Source organism: Nicotiana tomentosiformis, chromosome 4 (genome assembly GCF_000390325.3).
Source record: "Nicotiana tomentosiformis chromosome 4, ASM39032v3, whole genome shotgun sequence".
Lineage (NCBI taxonomy): Eukaryota > Viridiplantae > Streptophyta > Magnoliopsida > Solanales > Solanaceae > Nicotiana > Nicotiana tomentosiformis.
Window position 1 is genome coordinate 6,466,922 of NC_090815.1, and position 18,617 is coordinate 6,485,538.

General features: G+C 34.6%; 2 protein-coding genes across 2 annotated transcripts; one reads left to right on the forward strand and one right to left on the reverse strand.

Moving 5' to 3' along the window:
* Window positions 1-383: 383 nt before the first annotated feature.
* On the forward strand, window positions 384-4,644 carry LOC104106465 (microtubule-associated protein 70-5-like). Its single transcript, XM_009615015.4, has 10 exons — window positions 384-609; window positions 1,982-2,067; window positions 2,165-2,230; window positions 2,327-2,497; window positions 2,762-2,932; window positions 3,008-3,163; window positions 3,249-3,395; window positions 3,487-3,558; window positions 3,624-4,163; window positions 4,274-4,644. The coding sequence occupies exons 1-10, from the start codon at window positions 513-515 to the stop codon at window positions 4,355-4,357; spliced, it is 1,590 nt and encodes a 529-aa protein (XP_009613310.1). The 5' UTR covers window positions 384-512; the 3' UTR covers window positions 4,358-4,644.
* A 1,775-nt stretch (window positions 4,645-6,419) lies between these two features.
* Window positions 6,420-8,544, reverse strand: LOC104106467 (protein PYRICULARIA ORYZAE RESISTANCE 21-like). Its single transcript, XM_009615016.4, has 3 exons — window positions 8,282-8,544; window positions 7,661-7,742; window positions 6,420-7,414 (listed from the first exon to the last, which is right to left on the reverse strand). The coding sequence occupies exons 1-3, from the start codon at window positions 8,303-8,305 to the stop codon at window positions 6,684-6,686; spliced, it is 837 nt and encodes a 278-aa protein (XP_009613311.1). The 5' UTR covers window positions 8,306-8,544; the 3' UTR covers window positions 6,420-6,683.
* Window positions 8,545-18,617: the final 10,073 nt, after the last annotated feature.

An 18,617-nucleotide genomic window follows, 5' to 3' on the forward strand; every position in this document is an offset into this window, starting at 1 on the left:
ATTATTTCCTTATAATTTTGTTCCACTAAAAACAAACTTCAAGAATATGTTACAGCTAAACCATACAAACTAGTAAGCATAAAAAAAGAGTGAAGCATATAGAGATTTTGTTCCATATAATCATTACTATCTTTTTTAAAGTTGAGTAGTTAAACTAGAAAAAGGATGTGGAATTGCATTAAAGTTTTTAATAAAAGGAGATATGGGATAGCCTTTTATTAAAATAAGATAAATATATTTATTAAACAAAAAAAGTAGAGGGAATTAAGAGCAGCTAAGCTGGATTTGATTTGTTATTTTCTGAGGTTTGCTTCAAAAGAAGGGAAGTCCATCCTTTCAATTCCACTCAATTTCTTTATAAGTAATGGACTCTTTAAATAGCTACAATTACAAAGTCTATGATTCACTACTTAATTATTATCATAGTCATTTGCCTTCTTTCTTAGTATCTTCAGTTTTCAATAGTTGCACTATAGTTAGAAGTTATAGCAACAGAAAACAAAAAGAAAGAAATGTCAGGAATATATGAACTTGGGATTGAAGAATTTTTTCTTGCTCATCCTGATCCTGTTATCTTGGAACTCAATAATTTGCAGAACCAACTCAAAGGTTAAAAACTACTTTTAGTTTTCACTTTCTGTGTTTCTTGATTATGATGCTAGGTGGTGTATGAAGGGGAGTCTTGGCGTAACTGTTAATGTTGCTGTCATGTGACCAGGAGGTCATGGGTTTGAGCCGTGGAAACAGTCTCTTGCAGAAATGCAGGGTAAAGCTGCGTACAATAGACCCTTGTGGTCCGGCTCTTCCCCGTACCTTGCGCATAGCGGGAGCTTAGTGCACCGAGCTACCCTTTTGATGCTAGCTGGTGTATGTACTCCTATTGCTATGACAGTATTGTGCCTTTAACAGAAGTGTTATGCTTCAGTGACGAATAAAAAGGGTAGTCTGGTGCACAAAGCTCTCGTTGTGCGAGGGCTCGAGGATGGGTCGAACCTCATTGGGTCTTATGTATGTAGCCTTACCTTGCATTTGTTTAAGAGGCTATTTCCGCGGTTTGAACTCGTGACCTCCTGGTCACATGGCGGCAACTTTTACCGTTGCGCCAAGACTCCCCTTCATGATCCCGCTATGCGAGGGTCCCGGGATGGGTCGAATCTCATTGGTTCTTATGTATGCAGCCTTACCTTACATATTTTTAAGAGGCTGTTTCAGCGGCTTGAACTCATGATCTCTTGATCACATAGCGGCAATTTTTACTGTTGCGCCAAGGCTCCTCTTCATGCTTTAGTGATGGATGTTTTTAATTGTTACTTTCATAGTTAGATTGGTCAGTAACAGTTGCTAGTGGAGTTAACAAGTTTATGTTTTCATGCTATTGAATATTTGATTTTCATGTTAGAGCACAGACATTCAAGATTGTAAACCAATGACAACTACATAAAACAATCCAAGAGTTGGGTTGTTTTCTAAGTTTGTTGTGGTTTTGTCAGTCCAGCTTGTTTTAACATAGGCTAAATAATAATTTAATGATCTGCAGTTTCTAGACAGTTATATAAGAATAGCCTTAAACCTCTAATTTCCACTACATAAAAGTTTCCCTATAACCATTATATATTTATTGGCTACAATGACTCCATAAAGTCCTGATTTTGGCTGTAGACTGTAGTGTATTATTTTTGGTAACTGGCTTTCCTGAAGCATCAATAGTTACATGTACATGCCTGTAACACACTGCACTGATATAAAGGGCAGCCCGGTGCACTATGTTCTGGCTATACGTGGGGTCCGGGGAAGGGCTGGACCACAAGGGTCTATTGAACGTAGCCTTACCCTGCAAGAGGTTGTTTCCACGGCTCGAACACGTGAACTTCTAGTCACATGACAACAACTTTACCAATTATGCCAAGGCTCTCCTTCACTGCGCTGGTATAAGAACAAAATTTAGCTATTGATTTTCAATTCTTGATGTGAATTTCATTAGAGAAAGATCGCGAACTGGTAGCATCGCAAAGTGAAATTAAGGCTCTGAAAGCAACAGAAGTGCTCAAAGACAAGGCTGTTGAAGAGGTACTCTCAAAAGAAGACCTTCACAAAAACTGCATTTTCTTGTTATACTTGAGCTATTACTATATTGTATTGATAATCCAATTCCTATTTTCCACAGCTCGGAAATGAATTTCAGAGATTGGAGGGAAAGCTGAAAATCAGCGAAACGCTTCTTGACCAAAAGGTATGTCATCTCATCGTTCTTGTAAAGGTGTTTCAAAAGCAACCATTTCTTTACCAAAAAGGGCACATAAATAATTGGCTATGACTGCAAATGCAGAATCTTGATATCAAACGACTCGCTAATGAGAAAAAAGAGGCACTGGCTGCACAATATGCTGCTGAAGCAACTCTTAGAAGAGTATATGCAGATCAGAAGGACGACGATTCTCCTCCTCTCGAGTCCATTATTGCTCCTCTCGAGGCAGAGATTAAGATGTATAAGAATGAGGTACTTTACAATGATAAATTCATTCCAGGCATGGGCGTAGCCAGGGATGAACCCCCTTCGCCTGAAAATTACATTATATATACTTGGCCAAAATTAAGTTTTATGTATATATAGTAAAAGTTGAATCCCGTGGACTTCTTTGTATATTTACTTCTTTATATTCTAAACCTCCTTACTGAAATTCCTGGCTCCGCCACATTTCCAGGTGCTTCATTTTCTACAATATTTGGTGGCATTAACTTCTTTTCTCTGTCGCTTTTCTAGATTGCAGCATTACAGGAGGATAAAAGGGCTTTGGATCGACACACTAAGTCAAAAGAAGAAGCTTTGCTTGAAGCAGAAATGATACTAAAAAGTGCTTTAGAAAGGGCATTAATAGTAGAGGAGATTCAAAACCAGAACTTTGAACTTAGAAGACAGATTGAAATCTTCCAGGTAGGAAATTTCAACCAACTCCATTTTGTAAAAGCAGATTAGTGTATGGCCTAACATGAATTTCTCTCAATTCAGGAGGAAACCAAAATACTTGACAAGACGAATCGTCAAAAGATTCTTGAGGTGGAAAAGCTTAGCCAAACCATTATAGAACTCGAGGAGGCAATTCTTGCTGGAGGAGCAGCAGCTAATAGACTTCGTGACTACAAACGACAAATTTCTGAATTTCAAGTAAAAACCATGCATACATATTTGGTAATAAGACTAGTCGAGTCTGTTATAGATCATAAGACATTAGCTTTTCCCAATCTTGTAGGAGGAGAAGAGGACATTGGAAAGGGAACTAGCAAGAGTTAAGGTTTCAGCAAACCGAGTAGCAACTGTCGTGGCAAACGAGTGGAAAGATGAGAATGACAAAGTTATGCCTGTAAAACAATGGCTAGAAGAGAGAAGGCTGTTGCAGGTTATTAAAGCATAACATTCAACTGCAAATGAATAACATTTCAAACTCATCTATTACATTTCTTGAAATAGTATTCGCCTTGGCATTGTAGGCTGAGATGCAACGACTGAAAGACAAATTAACCATATCAAAGAGAACAGCCAAGGCAGAAGCACAACTAAAGGTGAGCTTATTTATTGAAAATAAACTGATGTGTTTTATCCTCATTCTGTCAATGTTTTGCTATAGGATAAGCTGAAACTGAGGCTCAAGACACTCGAAGAAGGCTTGAAACAAGCGCTCAACGTCTCTGTCAATCCCAATAGAAACCATGGATCCACAAAAATTCAAAAGACCAAACACTTTTTTGGTGTTCTGTCAAGCAATACCGGAATAAAGAAGAGATCTACATCACAACCAAGGGTATCCACCATTAGCCGAAACACTAAGCAGGAAAACACGGATCAAAGAAGCGATGATGCTTCTGGAGAAATGAAGCAAGTCATTAGTCTGAAAAAGAAGACCTTATGGGATTCTCGAGATAAGAACGTTGACAATGTTGGAAAAGAAAATGCAGAAATGAACAGCAAAGAAATCACACATGCACAGAAAATCAAGAATCCAGGAGATGACAAAGAAGAAAACAAGACTGGTCGAAGCATGGAGAGCGATAACGATGATATAGTATCAGGTTTTTTGTATGACCGGCTACAGAAAGAAGTTATCTGTTTAAGGAAATTTTGTGAGACAAAAGAGTCTGCTTTGAATACTAAAGATGAAGAAATTAAGGTGAAGTATTACCATAAAACAAAACTCTATTGCTCTTATTCATCTTAAAGTCCTTGCACACACTTTATCTTCTTCCTTTTATCATTTATCAATCTGTTTGGTGTTTTCAGATGCTAACTAAGAAGATCGAGACGCTGTCAAAAGCCATAGAAGTCGAAGCAAGAAAACGAAAAGTTAAGCAACAAGGTCAGTGAGAACATCTTGAAGATTAATGTAAAAAAGCAGAAAAAGTGATCTTGGTTCATCAGTGTTGACTCTTGCATTTATTGTATATACAAAGAGGTGAATAGTAATCACAGGAATAAAGATCCAAAATTCATTTGTAATTTGTAAAGTGAGTGACTAACTCTGTCACAACTGGATGGTAATTCTTTTGTTTTAGTTTCTTAATTTTCCCCCATTGCCCAGGTCCTTGTACAGTTATTTTCAGCTTTAGATTCAGATGAGTAAGAATAATTGAAAGTTTGATCCTTTTTGTTAATACCCACAACTCCTCCAGCAGAGTGCTTCTTGTTTTCTCCTATGATGCTCGGACTCTCCAAAATGTCTCCGGTGTGTGTCGGATCCTCCAAAAATAGTGTATTTTTGGAGGATCAGATGCGGGTGCGGCAGCATTTTTAGAGAGTCCACGCAACACAGGTTTTCTCCAATAACTATACAATTATGTCATCATATTAAAAATGATCTCCATTTCAGACTTCTCCCTTTCCAAAATAATGTGGAGAAATCAAGAAACCGAAGTTGTCAACTTTGCACCTACAATGAAAGGAAAAAAAGAGTGCTCATCTTCTTGTTATAACAACTCTATAACTCTACTAGTTAGGGATGTGGTGGGATCGACATGATTCTTCCGCCCTTAACCAGAGGTATCGAGTTCAATCCGTGGAATAAAACTTCCTGGTAATAAAGAGAACTTTTCCCTTAAATTAGTCGAGCTAGTAGATTCCGGATGCCAGATGGTTGACAAAAAAAAACTCTATAACTCCACTGATCGGGGATGTGGTGGGATCAACATGATCATTCCACCCTTAACCAGATGTCTCGAGTTCAAGCCCTGAAATAGAAAATTTCTGGTAACGAGAACTTTCCCCTTAAATTAGTCGGGCTAGTAGATTTTGGATACTAGATGGTTGAAAAAAAAGACTCTATAACTCTGGAATAGTAGCTAAAGAAGGCTTCCACCTTTGACAATCATCTCTTACTCTTAAAGACTGAACTGGGATTTGTCCACATTGGAGCTCTTTTACATTATTTACAAGCAGCTCTAACTGTTGTTTTGTAAGGACAATCTTGATTCTCTGGTTCTTGCAACTATCACTCATGTCATTACATAGAAATCTAGGTGAATCATATCTCAGCTTTTGGTTATTGGCTAAATCTTTTAACTCTTCATTTTCTTGATTCAGAGATGAAGAAAATAGTGTATCAATACAATTCCCCATGATTAATTGCATTGAACAGTTATGATTTATGACCTAAACCATCTCTATTTATAGTGCTATTATAATAATATTGATACCATGTCTAAGACAAAGAAACGTGCATGCCACCTTTAAAACCTTCCCTTTTTTTTTTCTAGCAAAAGCAACTTCTAGTTATTTAAAATTGTGCAACCATGCATATTTTAACTGGATTTAAGTTATATATAGTGTAATAAACTTTTTGACTCATTAGCTTGTAATAGTAGGTTACCAATCAATATTATTCTATAAAGTTATCAATATGTAATTACTTTTTAAATGACTTGATTCGATAAATTCTTTTTAAACTGTCGATTTATTTAACTTAAACTCGACCAAGAAAGAGTGAAGTATTATATGGAATAAAGAACTCATCAAAGAGGCTCTTGAGCTATGTTAAGGCTTCTCTAGTAGGTTGACAAATAGGAGTTGTATATTACAAAGTTTTTCCTAAGTCAGAGGCCTGCATCATTTTATGTATATTATACCTAATGAGAACGCAAAAGTCCCACAATATTGTCAACTCAATGTCGGCATGCCAAAGATGAAGGAGGCAAAGAATGTTAAAATTTTCTTATTCAAGCTTTATCTTTTCTTGATATAGTAAACTCCATTCCCAAACTCACTCTCCAAAAGTTCCATGAAAAAACTAGTTATAAGTTCTCCTCTCCATTGAAATGAAGGCCGTTATGTTCATTACTAAATATAAACAACACAAATACAAAGTGGAAAATAAAGAAATTAATAATAGAAGATATATTATACCACAAAGTAATATTTAAAAAATGGGCAATGATTAGTGAAGTACTTTTCTTTAATCAAATAGTATACTAACTACATAACAAGACAGTCAACAAGCCATCTGGTCACCTACTTATTATTCTCTTTCTGCACTTTTTTTCTTTAAAAGGAAACTATACCTTGTACATCGTATGTGAAATTAATGAATACAATAATAATACAAAGAAAAGGCATTCACATGGGCCCAAAACTTTGTTTTGGACACATTTAAAAGCCCAATAAAGAAAGTACAAAGTAGGCCCACAATGATTGGGTCACATTACATAATTGTGCAACCTGTAGCATTTTCTTCACTAAAGTATTCACTGTTAACATAAGGGCCCTTTCCGTAACCAGATGGGCCTGATCCAGGCCCATACCCATATGAGTAGTTACCGTAATATGGGGTCGGGGCCAGGGCCTGTGGTACTGGTGTTCCATAATACTGATAACATGGGCCTCCGGTATAATAACATTGGCCGCAACCGCATCCATGTGCCGCCTGTGGGTATCCCTGGACCGGCATCATCATCACCGGCTCTGATACCCACGGTGTTGCTACCATTGCAGTTGTAGGACCGTCTTTGGGCTTCTCGGGATCTTTTTGTTTGGGCTTGTCAATTATGGTCGGCTTTTCTTGTTTCGGCTTCTCGGTATCTTTTGCTTTGTCTTTCGGCTTTTCGGGCTCTTTCGTTTTGTCCTTGGGCTTCTCGGGCTCCTTGGGCTTTTCAAAGGTGACAGTCTTACCTTTCTCAGGCTCCTTGGGCTTGTCTTTGGGCTTTTCAGGCCCTTTGGGTTTCTCAGGCTCCTTGGGCTTTTCAGGCCCTTTGGGTTTCTCGGGGTCCTTGGGCTTTTCAGGAACTTTGGGCTTTCCAGGTTCTTTGATCTCAATACTCTTGATTGCTTTTCCTCCTTTACAACACAATTTGTCACGAATGTTTTCAGGACTGCAACATACTACAGTAATGGTGACAGTATTGGCCTTCTCATCATACACTTGGTCTCTAACTTCTGCAATTTAAATCATTTCAACATCAAATACACTAAAAAGGTTATTAAACAAAAGAAACTTTTACATTAATCAACCAAAAGATATTTGTAATAACACTTCATACAAAATGAGATTTATAATCTTGAAAATAACATAGGTTATCCGTAAGTAAAAGTAAGCTGACAATAATTCTTTTTACACAATTGATGTATATAAGTTAAACTCAAGTCCAAAAAAGACGGAAATTCAAGAAAAAAGAGACTCACGAGGCATTTTGCAGAGAACTTTCTTGGCCTTCTTGTAACAACAAGGGCACTGAAGATCAACCTTGAGCACCATTACGGTGGTCTGTTAAGAAACCAAAATAAAAAAATTCATAGTGTTATTCATGAAGGAAAATGTGAAAATCAACGCTAGAGACTTCAAAAGTGGATCCAAATGCTAATGAGCTATTGAACATGTAATAATGATCATTTTTTTTTGTATTATAAGAAAGAAAAAAAATAAAAAATACAACAACAATTATGAGCCCTCTGATTTGACGGCGGACTTAAAAAGCCACCTACATACAGTGGCAGAGACAAAATTTCCCTAAGGGGTTAAAAAAAAGTTAAAAAAATTAAAAAAAATTGTAGCCAATGAAAATTGAACCAGTGACGCCCCTTGACCACTAAACTATGATTTTGAGTTGTATCAAGCGCATTCAAAATATAATATATAGAGGTAAAAAAATAGATTTTATGTTATATATACAATGTAAGGAAGTTTGGATGAACTCCCATCCGCCCCTAAATCCGCCCCTGCTTACAGACGTTTCTTCAGTCCCAAACAAGTTAGCACCGACTAAGAAAAAAGAAAACAAATATGATAAAAAAGACTAGCATTACCTTCTCAGTGTTGTCACCACCCATGGTTCAGACTTGAAAGTGTAGACCAGAGAAATTAGAAGATGGATCTGAATTCACAGAAAAACAAATGAGGAGGAGAAAAAGGGTGTGGTATTAATAGTATGAAAGAATGATAAGGAGAAATGACTTAGGAAAGAGGTAAGTAAGTTAGGAAAGGAGAAGGAATTTGTTGAAATTCATGATATCATCAATTGATTGTTTGGCAGCTTCTAGCTAGGAGTTGAATTGTTTTGTGTGTGTGTGGGGCGGCCTACGATTGCTGACTATATACTCTCGTTTGCATGTGCTGGATTTGATTGTTACACCTCACCTTTCCATTTTCTTTCAAACCAAAAATAATTTATTAATAGTAGGAATACTAGTGATGTGTATTTTCTTAGTTTAACCATGTGATATTTAAAGCCCATTAATACTCACAATAAACTCAATATAATCTCACAAGTAGGATATGAGAAAGATAGTATATGTGCAGACGTTACTCCTATCTTGTGGAGGTAGAGAAACTTCCGATAGACGCTCAACTCAGAAAAAATAATATCACATCATAGTAAAAGAAATACAATAAAGGAAAAGTGATTAAAAAAAAAGCATTAACAATAGCATGGTAATAAGATAATCGAAACAAAAGAGACAACCGATAGTAATAGAGTTTTAAGTGTAAGAAAATCCGTGAATAATAATGATACTACATGTATTAAAAGGAAAATCTCAACTACCTACTAACATTCCTAATTCTCGACCTCTGTACTCTCCTATCAAGGTCATGTCCTCGGTAAGCTGCACATGTGTCATGTTCTATCTTATCACTTCTTCCGATACTTCTTTGGACTACCCCTACCTCTCCTCAAATCCACCATGGCCAACTTCGCACACCTTCTTACTGGGGCATCTGGACACCTCCTCTTTACATACCCGAATTATTTCAACCCTGTTTTCCATATCATATCCGCTACGGAAGCCCATTTATCAATTAATTTAAATTCACATCGAATAGACTCACAAAAAAAAAAAAAAAAAAAGGATAAAATGCTCTATTAAAAAGTTTTTGATTCTCAAAACTTAAATTTGCGACGTCATATTAAAAATGAAAGATCTCAACTATCCCACTATGCGCTTAATGATTACTAGTGATTGTATAGTACAAAAAATAAGAAATAGAGTAGGGAGTGGTTTAGTTTGGTTAGTGCAATAATGGAAGATGTACCCCCACATGGCAGGTATGCTTAACCCGATTCTGACAGCTAATTTGTTCACTAGTTTCTTTTACTTTGCAATTTTTGGATATTATATTATGTACTAATCATAAACTTTTTAGTAACAATTTTCAATATTTTTTCTTTAATTTGAAGCAACACCAAAAAAGTGCTGAAGAGAGTTGCCGTCCTCACTTTTCAAAATCTACCATTCTCAAAATTCAAACTACCTAATAAAATCAAATTATAACGGCAACGACAACAGTAACGCTTCAGTCTCAAATAAATTAAAGTCGGCTATATATTCTTATTAATCATCTTTATCTAATAAAATTCATATCCTAACATTATGCAAAATAAAAATAAAAAATAGAAATAAAATGTACCAGAATTTTTTTATATTTTTAACTGGCATAAAAATCGATACTAGGGCGAAAATACTCCTAGTGAATATTAACTGCTATACATGTAATACAATTCAAACAATATAATAGTGAAATTAATTAAGTTCTTTTACACCATCAATTCATATAAATTTAAATCTAAAAGAAAGCAAAAATTCCTAATCAGTCGTACATAATTTGTTATAGACATACTTATCTTATTGCTATACAAAGATGGCAAAATGTTATTAAAAGCCACTCAAATAAATGTGCCCATTTCAGTAGTTGGAGATCAACAAAATAAAATTCTATTATATTATCAAACCTAAAATTATATATAATTAAAAGACGTCTTTCTGGTATGACAGAACTGAAAATGCATGAACAAATTACGTAAGGCGTTAGGAAAAATAACGTATACAAACTGAACTAGTTAATAACTACTTTAAGTTTTAATTTAAATGACAGGAGATGAAAAGTGCCACACACACACACACACACACACACACACACACACACATATATATATATATATATATATATATATATATATATAAATAATCAACCAGTTGTCCGAATCTTTTTGGTGTGACTTCGGTGTCAAATTCGTCTCTTTTGTCGGAAATTTAGTTTTATGATGCATTAATCATTACAAAAGCTATTTTAACTAGTATATATGGTTTTTTTAATAAAAAAATATCAAAATAATACAGGAAATTAATAAATAAAATACTGAAGATTTCTATTGGGTTCTTCTCTTCCAGTCCAACTTCCCTGTGTACCCCCTTTGAACAATATTTTTTCCTACTTCTTATAAGAGGAAATACACACAGCTCACGATCACTGGCGTAGGGGTAGTTTTGGAATTATATGTTTTTCTTGCTGAGCTGTATTGCACGTACTGGTGTAGAGATTTGATTTTCTGCTCTGTTTGACCTGAAAACCAGCACTATTTACTCTAATTTCCATTGCATCCTTAAACGGGTAATGGATTTAGTTGTAGTACTTTTTTCTATGTCTCAGTTTGCCCCTAACTTTGCACCTTTTTTACAATAAATACACTTGTACAATTTTGTAAAATCAACTAATAGTACAGCCTACTTTCAATGCCCAAAAAGGCACTACAACTGCTGATGTCACATGAAAGTGACACATGCTCTCACAATTCACAGGTGTCTCTTTTGGCATATGTGCTTTACTTAAATATTTTCTTTTTCAACATAAACTTCATAGCATACAAAAAAAACTCATTTGTGTAAATTTAATCATTACCTTTATTGTAAATTAAAATTTATCCAACTTTAGCATATTCATTTGTAAAATATTATATAAAATAATAGTAGGTCCTTTTTGGATAAACAAAATAAGCTCGTTTTGTAAATTAAAACTAAATCTTTTATTTCCGTCATTGTAACTTAAAATTGATTTACCTTTAGCATATTCATCTCAAAAATCTTATAGAAATAATAGTAATTATTTTGGGTAAAAGAATTTTGTTTATAGTAAAATAGAGTCAATTTAAGGTTAAGAAAAAGGTATTATCCATTACTATGACAAATGAATAAATAAAGAGACAATTATATACTTTATTATGCTTTTTAGTACTATGAAAAATAAAAGGTCATAATTAGATTGTGTTAATTATTACTATGATAGGGAAAGGACTCAACAAAAAATTATATACCATTATTATACTTTTCACTTACCCGTGAGAAGAAGAATGGTTTGTAAATAAATTTTACTAATTGATAAATTAATGCAACTATATATGATTATTGTTCCTTTCAATTATTGGAGGAAAAGGTCTGTTAAATTACTTATGTTCATTGTTAGTATGACAATTTGATAATTAAATAAATAAAGTGGATTATTCAATAAAACTTGTAAACGTATAAAATACTCCTATCTTGTAAACTTAAGTGACAAGAATCTTCACCCTTGGAGAGTATATATCCCGTACTTGAAAGGGGATTGAAAATTTTCAGATTAAAAACATAATCCACCTCTAAAATGGGAGAATATGAAGCTCAATAAAAATTTGACAAAAATCTCAAAATGAATTTCTTGTCTAAACGTATCACTAAAAATTTATGCTATAGATAAAAAAGATAGAGTATTTATTTTGATAAAAATATCAAAATAACTTTAAATGAATTTTGTGTCTAAGTTGGCAACAAATCTTTTATGTTATTAAAAAAAAAGGCCAAATACTTAAACAGCCACATAAACTTGGCTCCAATTTTTATTTTCGCACTTCAACTCACACTAGTACCAATTGAACACTCCAACTCCAATAAAAATATACCCATTACATATAAACAATGATGTGGCAAAATCAGTATTCTTCATCGCACGTGAATGAGTCTCAAATTAGATTTTTTCCTTTACTTTTCCAAAAAGGCACATCTTTTTTTTTTTCTTTTTATTCCTCATCTCTCCTGCCACAAAATCAACCTTTCCTTTCTCCCTTCTCTCTTCTTACGATCACTGCTCCACTGGTACACCTTAAATAATTCACTAATCAATTATAATAATAGCAATAATTTTCTAATCTAACACAAAGAACATTAAATAAAATAGAAAAAAATTGCTCTTGGCATTACATGAACAGAATAACGTCGGCGTCCAAACTAGTGTTCGCCGGTAATGAGAATTCCGGTATAACTATCATGGCCAAGGTCATCCTCTTTCCTTTTGCATTTCACTATTCTCATCTTCTTTTTCAAAATTCTTATGGCCTTCTCCTCAAGATCTATGTTTAGAGCTTATTTACTTATCAATTTTCAATTCATTCTTCATTTTTCTATTTATTCTTTTTGATTAGATTAAAAAATAGTTATCGATTATACTGATAGAAGGATCTAACAGTCGTGTGAGGTAAGGGGGGGGAGATAAAGGTGGGTCTGGCAAGAGGAAGACGTGGTTGTGGTAGGGGGGAGGTGGTGCGGCGAAGGCCGATAGAAAAAAGTTTGAAAATCGTGGGGCTGGGAGCCATGGAAGGAAACGGGGTCTGAAAAGGGATATTCTCGGGAACCTTAAAATTGTGAAGGTGGTAAAAATTGAAAGATTGGGGACATGATAGCGGCTGCAATGGAGTTACAGAAGAAGTTATTTTGCTATCTTGTTTTTCTTTTGTTTTCTTTCCTTCTTTTTTTGGGTTTTCTCATAGCACTTTTTTTTATCTTCAAAAGCCATATGGCATTTTTTGGTTAGTCCATTTTGCCACGCTGTTGTGCGTGCAGTTCACGTGGCTGAATTTACTTAGGCATTTTACATGAGGTGTTTATTATGTATACATTATTAAAGTTGAAGTGTTCAATTGGAACTAATGTGAGTTGAAGTGCCAAAATAAAAATTGGAGCCAAATTTAAATGATCGTCTAGGTATTTGGCCAAAGAAAAATTATGCCATTCAGCATAACTTAACAAAAACTTTGCTCATGCTAATTAGCACAACTTGCTCATAAAACAAACTCCTTCTAAAATTTGATTTCTAAGTAATAGTTGGGACCAACAAAATTATATAACAAAATTCTTTTCAATTATTTAGGTGATTTAAGATTATAAAATCTGAAGAGGTTCTTTAATAAAAAAAATAATATGATGAATTAAATTAAATAGTTGTCCATCTATCTACTTAAAGCTAAAAAAAAGCCGATATCTGTAGCATAAATATATAATTCATGTATATATTATGTATAATTATATATTATTAGTGTATAATTTATACATATCGGCTAAGAAAATAAATAATAAATTCGACCGTCTATTTATATAAAGATCCCCAAAATTATAGTAATCCAATATTAACATATGCTTATTGGACCCGTGCCCTATCTGTTACTAGTAAGTGCATAAAAGAAATAATAGAGATAGTCGGCATCATTGAATATTTGTAGCTTATAGAATTTTTTCAGATTGTCACTATATCACTCATTTCCTTTTCTTGTCGGTGCATCTGCATCTAGAATTTTACAGCACTTAACGGCAAAATTCACAATTGGCCGTTAGCTCCGTAAATTATATTTGCTAGCTAAAATATATATATATATATATATATATATATATATATATATATATATATATATATATATATATATATCCTATTGATTAACGTACCTATTTTATATGGTTCTCTTGATGCCTTTTTATAAAAATACTAAAATATTTTCGAAATATTGATCGACTTTAATAATTTTAAATATTTGTATAATTTAATAATATAATTGTAAATCATTGAATGCTAGAATTCTATTCTGATTCAAATTATTTATACGCCCAGCAAAAAAAAAAAGAAAAAGTGTGAAGGTGAAAAACTCCTATCCAAATTAATTTTGGATTCATCCTCCCGCACCAACCCGTTGCCACCCATCTCCAATATTTTACAATAATATAATATACAAACCAAAAGAAAACACAACAATATGATATACAAAACAAAGAAAACGCCAAGTCTGCAGAGTTCTCATAAAAAAAGCCTCATGTTTTAGATTCCAGTGAATAAAGGTAGGAGTAATACATATAAATCCTTCACCGGTAAATTAATTTTAAGTTCTGATCAGTATTTTAAAGCAGCCATTGACTTTTGATTCTTGATGTATGTATTCTTGATGTAAGGATGACTATGTTAATTTGTAGACCATAAAACGGTATTTTCTTTTAATCACCTACCTAGGTTTAATATTGTGTAACAAGATATTGTAATTTTATGAGTTAAAAGCTTATTACTTGTGCTTGGCTTTTGAATGACCTAATATTGTCGAGAAAAGTTTCACTGTTTTTTTTTATTATTGTTAGACTTAAATATAGTAGGAGTATTATTTTTCTGTAAAGCACATTAATATATTTCAGGTTACCAGCTTAATTTAGTTTATTTTTTTGGAGATGGTTCGGGCTGAAAGTACAAGAGGGGGAGGGTGAATTGTAGCCTTTTTAAATTGCTAGTCGACTACTCCTCAGACCTAGTCGACTAATACGGAGACAGCATGCACAATACTGTTAGTACTTCGATTCAATCAAATACTAATCTCGACAAACAAGAATGACTTATAATCAAATATGAAAGCAGTAAAGTAAATGACACCAGGAATTTTATACTGGTTTGGAACCAATGTGGTATCCTAATCCAGTCCCCTTGGGTTGCAAGGAGGTTATCTCTTTAGCTCTTTGTAATATGAGTTGAGTATGGCTTGTATGATTTTTAACGTTCACCACCAACGTTTACAAGGTTGGTTTTCACTCGCTCACCAAAAACGAACAAGGGTTGATTTTAACACGCTCACAAACAACGCAAAAGATTGGTTTTTACTCGCTCACTAATAACGATCCTTTGGTTTTCACTCGCTCACCAAAGAAACGAATAATGACACAACCTCTCAGGACACACTGCCTCTCCAATATTTTTCTGTCTCTCTTCACTCTTTTGTGTATACAATAAATCTACTAAAAGTGAATTACAATATTTGTTATGAGTAGAATAAAGAACTTGTAGTTGGATAGACAATGGTACAGAAGGCTGCGTACTTTTCTTCCTCCATAAATCTTCCTTTTTATAGTCTTTTCAACTTGTTCTAGCTATTATATAACCCAAGGGATTTTTGAAGATTCTTCCAATCTTCTTGTAGTCGTTTTCTGATGCTTCCTTGAATCTTGGACTAATATCTTATTTTAGATCTCTTGACCGTTGCCGACATTGCTCTATAAGGTAGATTTTGGATATCTTCTGTCAATGCAAATTTCCTTTTTGAATTGGACAATTTGAATTTTCAAGCATGATGTCAATTTCTATTCTTTCCTTGAATAGATCCAATGATTAATATTTCTTTGTAGCATTCCTCTCAAAATATCTCTATTCTTTTTTGTGGAGTCTCACTTTTGTTGCTTAGTGATAATCTTTATCCTCTTTTAAGACTCCAGTTGTTGTACATTAGTTGTACCAATTGTGAGTATAAAATACTCTTTCATTTTCAGTGCACCATATAATCTTTATGGATATCTACGTGAGAATAGTCATGATGATTCAATCAAGATCTTGTGATTTACTTTTTCAAGATTGTAGTAATTAATCATCCTTGATTAATTCCAATAACTCAATTCTGTGGCCTCATGTTTCCATACGTCTAACTTCTCTTTCATTGGAGAATATGGATGCTTCTTTCCATTTTGTGGTAATATTTGAATTTCCACAAGAATAGTACTCTTTCTTGAGATAGAATTCAAACATGTTCTCATGAATAAATCATATCCTCGAATTTAAGTACGTCCCAAAATACATGTTGAAGTAAGAGTATTCTTACTTCTATCGCATCCCGTAGTAAGTATTTTTTTGCCCAAATCTTCTTGAACCTAGACCACTTATTTGTGTCTTCCAAAGTATTCCAGTGAACTTGATGTATAATCTCTTTCCTTTAGTGAGTAAGTACAGATGGATTTTTCAAATCTCTTCCTTAATTAATTCCTTGACCAATGTAAAAGATTTGCTCCTTAAAATAAACCATGACATCTTTTTTCAATAAACTATTTCCTTTTTGATAGATCTCAATATATCTTTGTCATGACCCAATAGCCTATCTCAATACTAGGCAAGCCGACAATACCAATAGCCCACAATTTATTTTAAATACTGAAAATATAATAATTAAGTTTAAGGGTAAATCACACAACATTGGAAATAAACACACTCCCAAAATCCGGTATCACTGAGTACATGAGTATCTATACATTTCAAGTCTGGAAAAACTCGATCTATAATAATCTGAGACCAAATACAATAAACAAAAGATAGGCAAGGAGAGACAAGGTCTGCGAAACATAGCAGCTACCTCTGAATCTCCGAAAAATCAATTGTGGGAAAGAATCAACACCCACTATGTCCGGGATCACCTGGATTTGCACACAAAGTGCAGGGTGTAGGATGAGTACAACCAACTCAGTAAGTAACAATAATAAATAAGGAACTGAAAGTAGTGACGAGCTTCTCAACTAAGTCTAAATACAGTAATTTCCAACATAAAAGGGTAGGCATGCTCTCAAGTTCAACATTTAAAATTTCACAGAAATTTCATATCAAATTTGACTAGAACAGAAAATAATATTTTTCCTAAATTTCTAAAATAGTGATATATGACAGCTGAAATGCAGCAAATAATGAAATCATTGCATCCTCTCAGAGTGACAGTCACTTAGTCCTCCCATTTACTTCAACCTCACAGTCACTCTTTCCTCACAGTCACTATTTCGTCACAGTCGCTCATTCCTCACAATCACTCATCACTCGGCACTCACACTCAGTAGATACGTACATTCACTGGGGGTGTGTACAGACTCTGGAGGGGCTCCTTCAGCCCAAGCACTATATCAAGCCAATCATGACATAAATCGACAAAACATAATACGTCGTGCATCCCAATCCCATAAATATACTCACAATTAGGCCCTCGACCTCACTCAGTCATCAACCTCTCCAGTCTCTCGGGCTCTCAAAAATCATGATAAGCAGCCCAACAATAATGATATGATCCATCAATAATGAATAAGAGAGACTGAGATGTAATATGCGAGAAAAAATCGCGACTGAGTAGGAAACATCAATTTAGCAGATAATTTAACATGTACATGACTTCTATGGGTCCCAACAATGTCAACACATGGTTTAAACATAATTTATAGTTCAATTTCCCTAATACGTGTAAAAATGTACGGGTAACAATAATTTATTCAACTACACATATCCATAGAATTGACCCAGTCATAATTCCTACGGTGCACGCCCACACGCCCATCACCTAGCATGAGCGTCACCTCAAAACCAATCACATAACACATAATTCGGGATTTCATACCCTTAGGAGCAAATTTAGAACTGTTACTTAACTCAAACCGTATAATTCTTTATTCCTCTATGCCCTTGCCACGAGAATTGGCCTCCAAACGCCTCAAATCTAGCCATAAATAATCCGATTCAATCATTAAAAATTATTGAAATTAATTCCATAAGGAAATACTAATTTTTCAATAAAAATTCGAAATTAACTAAAAAATCGCCAGTGGGGCCCATGTCTCGGAACCAGACAAAAGTTACAAAATCCGAAAACACATTCAACCACGAGTCTAACCATACTAATTTTACCAAAATCTGACCTCAACTCGACCCTCAAATCATCAAATTAAACAAAGAGGGTTTTCTAAATGTTTCAACTTAATTCACCCATTAAATGATAAATTCAAAGGCATAATCATGAAAATTAACTTATCCCAAATACCCACGCAAGATTCTCTCCAAAAATCACCTTCTACCGAGCTCCCAATTCGATTTTGTGTTATGAACTCAAAACCTCTGTTTAGGAACTTTTAATTCTGCCCAGAAATGCCTTCATCGCATTCGCGAAGCACAAAAAATGTGCTGCCAAGGTTCCTTCTTCGCGTTCGCGGCCTCTTCATCGCGTTCGCGATGCCTTCCTATCTCTTACCTTCGCGTTCACGAGACACGAGCCGCGTTCGCGAAGGCTTTACGCCAGGCAGGCCCCCAACTCCAATTCCTCTTCGCGTTCGAGTCCACCCACTCACGTTCGCATAGGTTTCCCTAGTCTCTTCTTCGCGTTCGCGTCTCCTTCATCGCGTTCGCGATGGGCAAATCCCAGCAGCCCAAAATCCTTCTTCGCGAACGCGTGAGACCCTTCGCATTCGCGAAGAACACTACCAGACACCAGTTCCAGCAGTTGCAAAACAAGGAAAAATGATC

Excerpts from the sequence above, each read along its gene's own strand:
- LOC104106467 (XM_009615016.4), bottom strand. The coding sequence starts at position 8,305 with ATGGGTGGTGACAACACTGAGAAG. Across the intron at positions 7,743-8,281 it reads GTGGTGACAACACTGAGAAG|ACCACCGTAATGGTGCTCAA; the intron begins GTAATGCTAGTC and ends GTTTCTTAACAG. Across the intron at positions 7,415-7,660 it reads AGTTCTCTGCAAAATGCCTC|AAGTTAGAGACCAAGTGTAT; the intron begins GTGAGTCTCTTT and ends TTTAAATTGCAG.
- LOC104106465 (XM_009615015.4), top strand. The coding sequence starts at position 513 with ATGTCAGGAATATATGAACTTGGGATTGAAGAATTTTTTCTTGCTCAT. Across the intron at positions 2,933-3,007 it reads GACAGATTGAAATCTTCCAG|GAGGAAACCAAAATACTTGA; the intron begins GTAGGAAATTTC and ends CTCTCAATTCAG. Across the intron at positions 3,396-3,486 it reads AAGAGAGAAGGCTGTTGCAG|GCTGAGATGCAACGACTGAA; the intron begins GTTATTAAAGCA and ends TTGGCATTGTAG.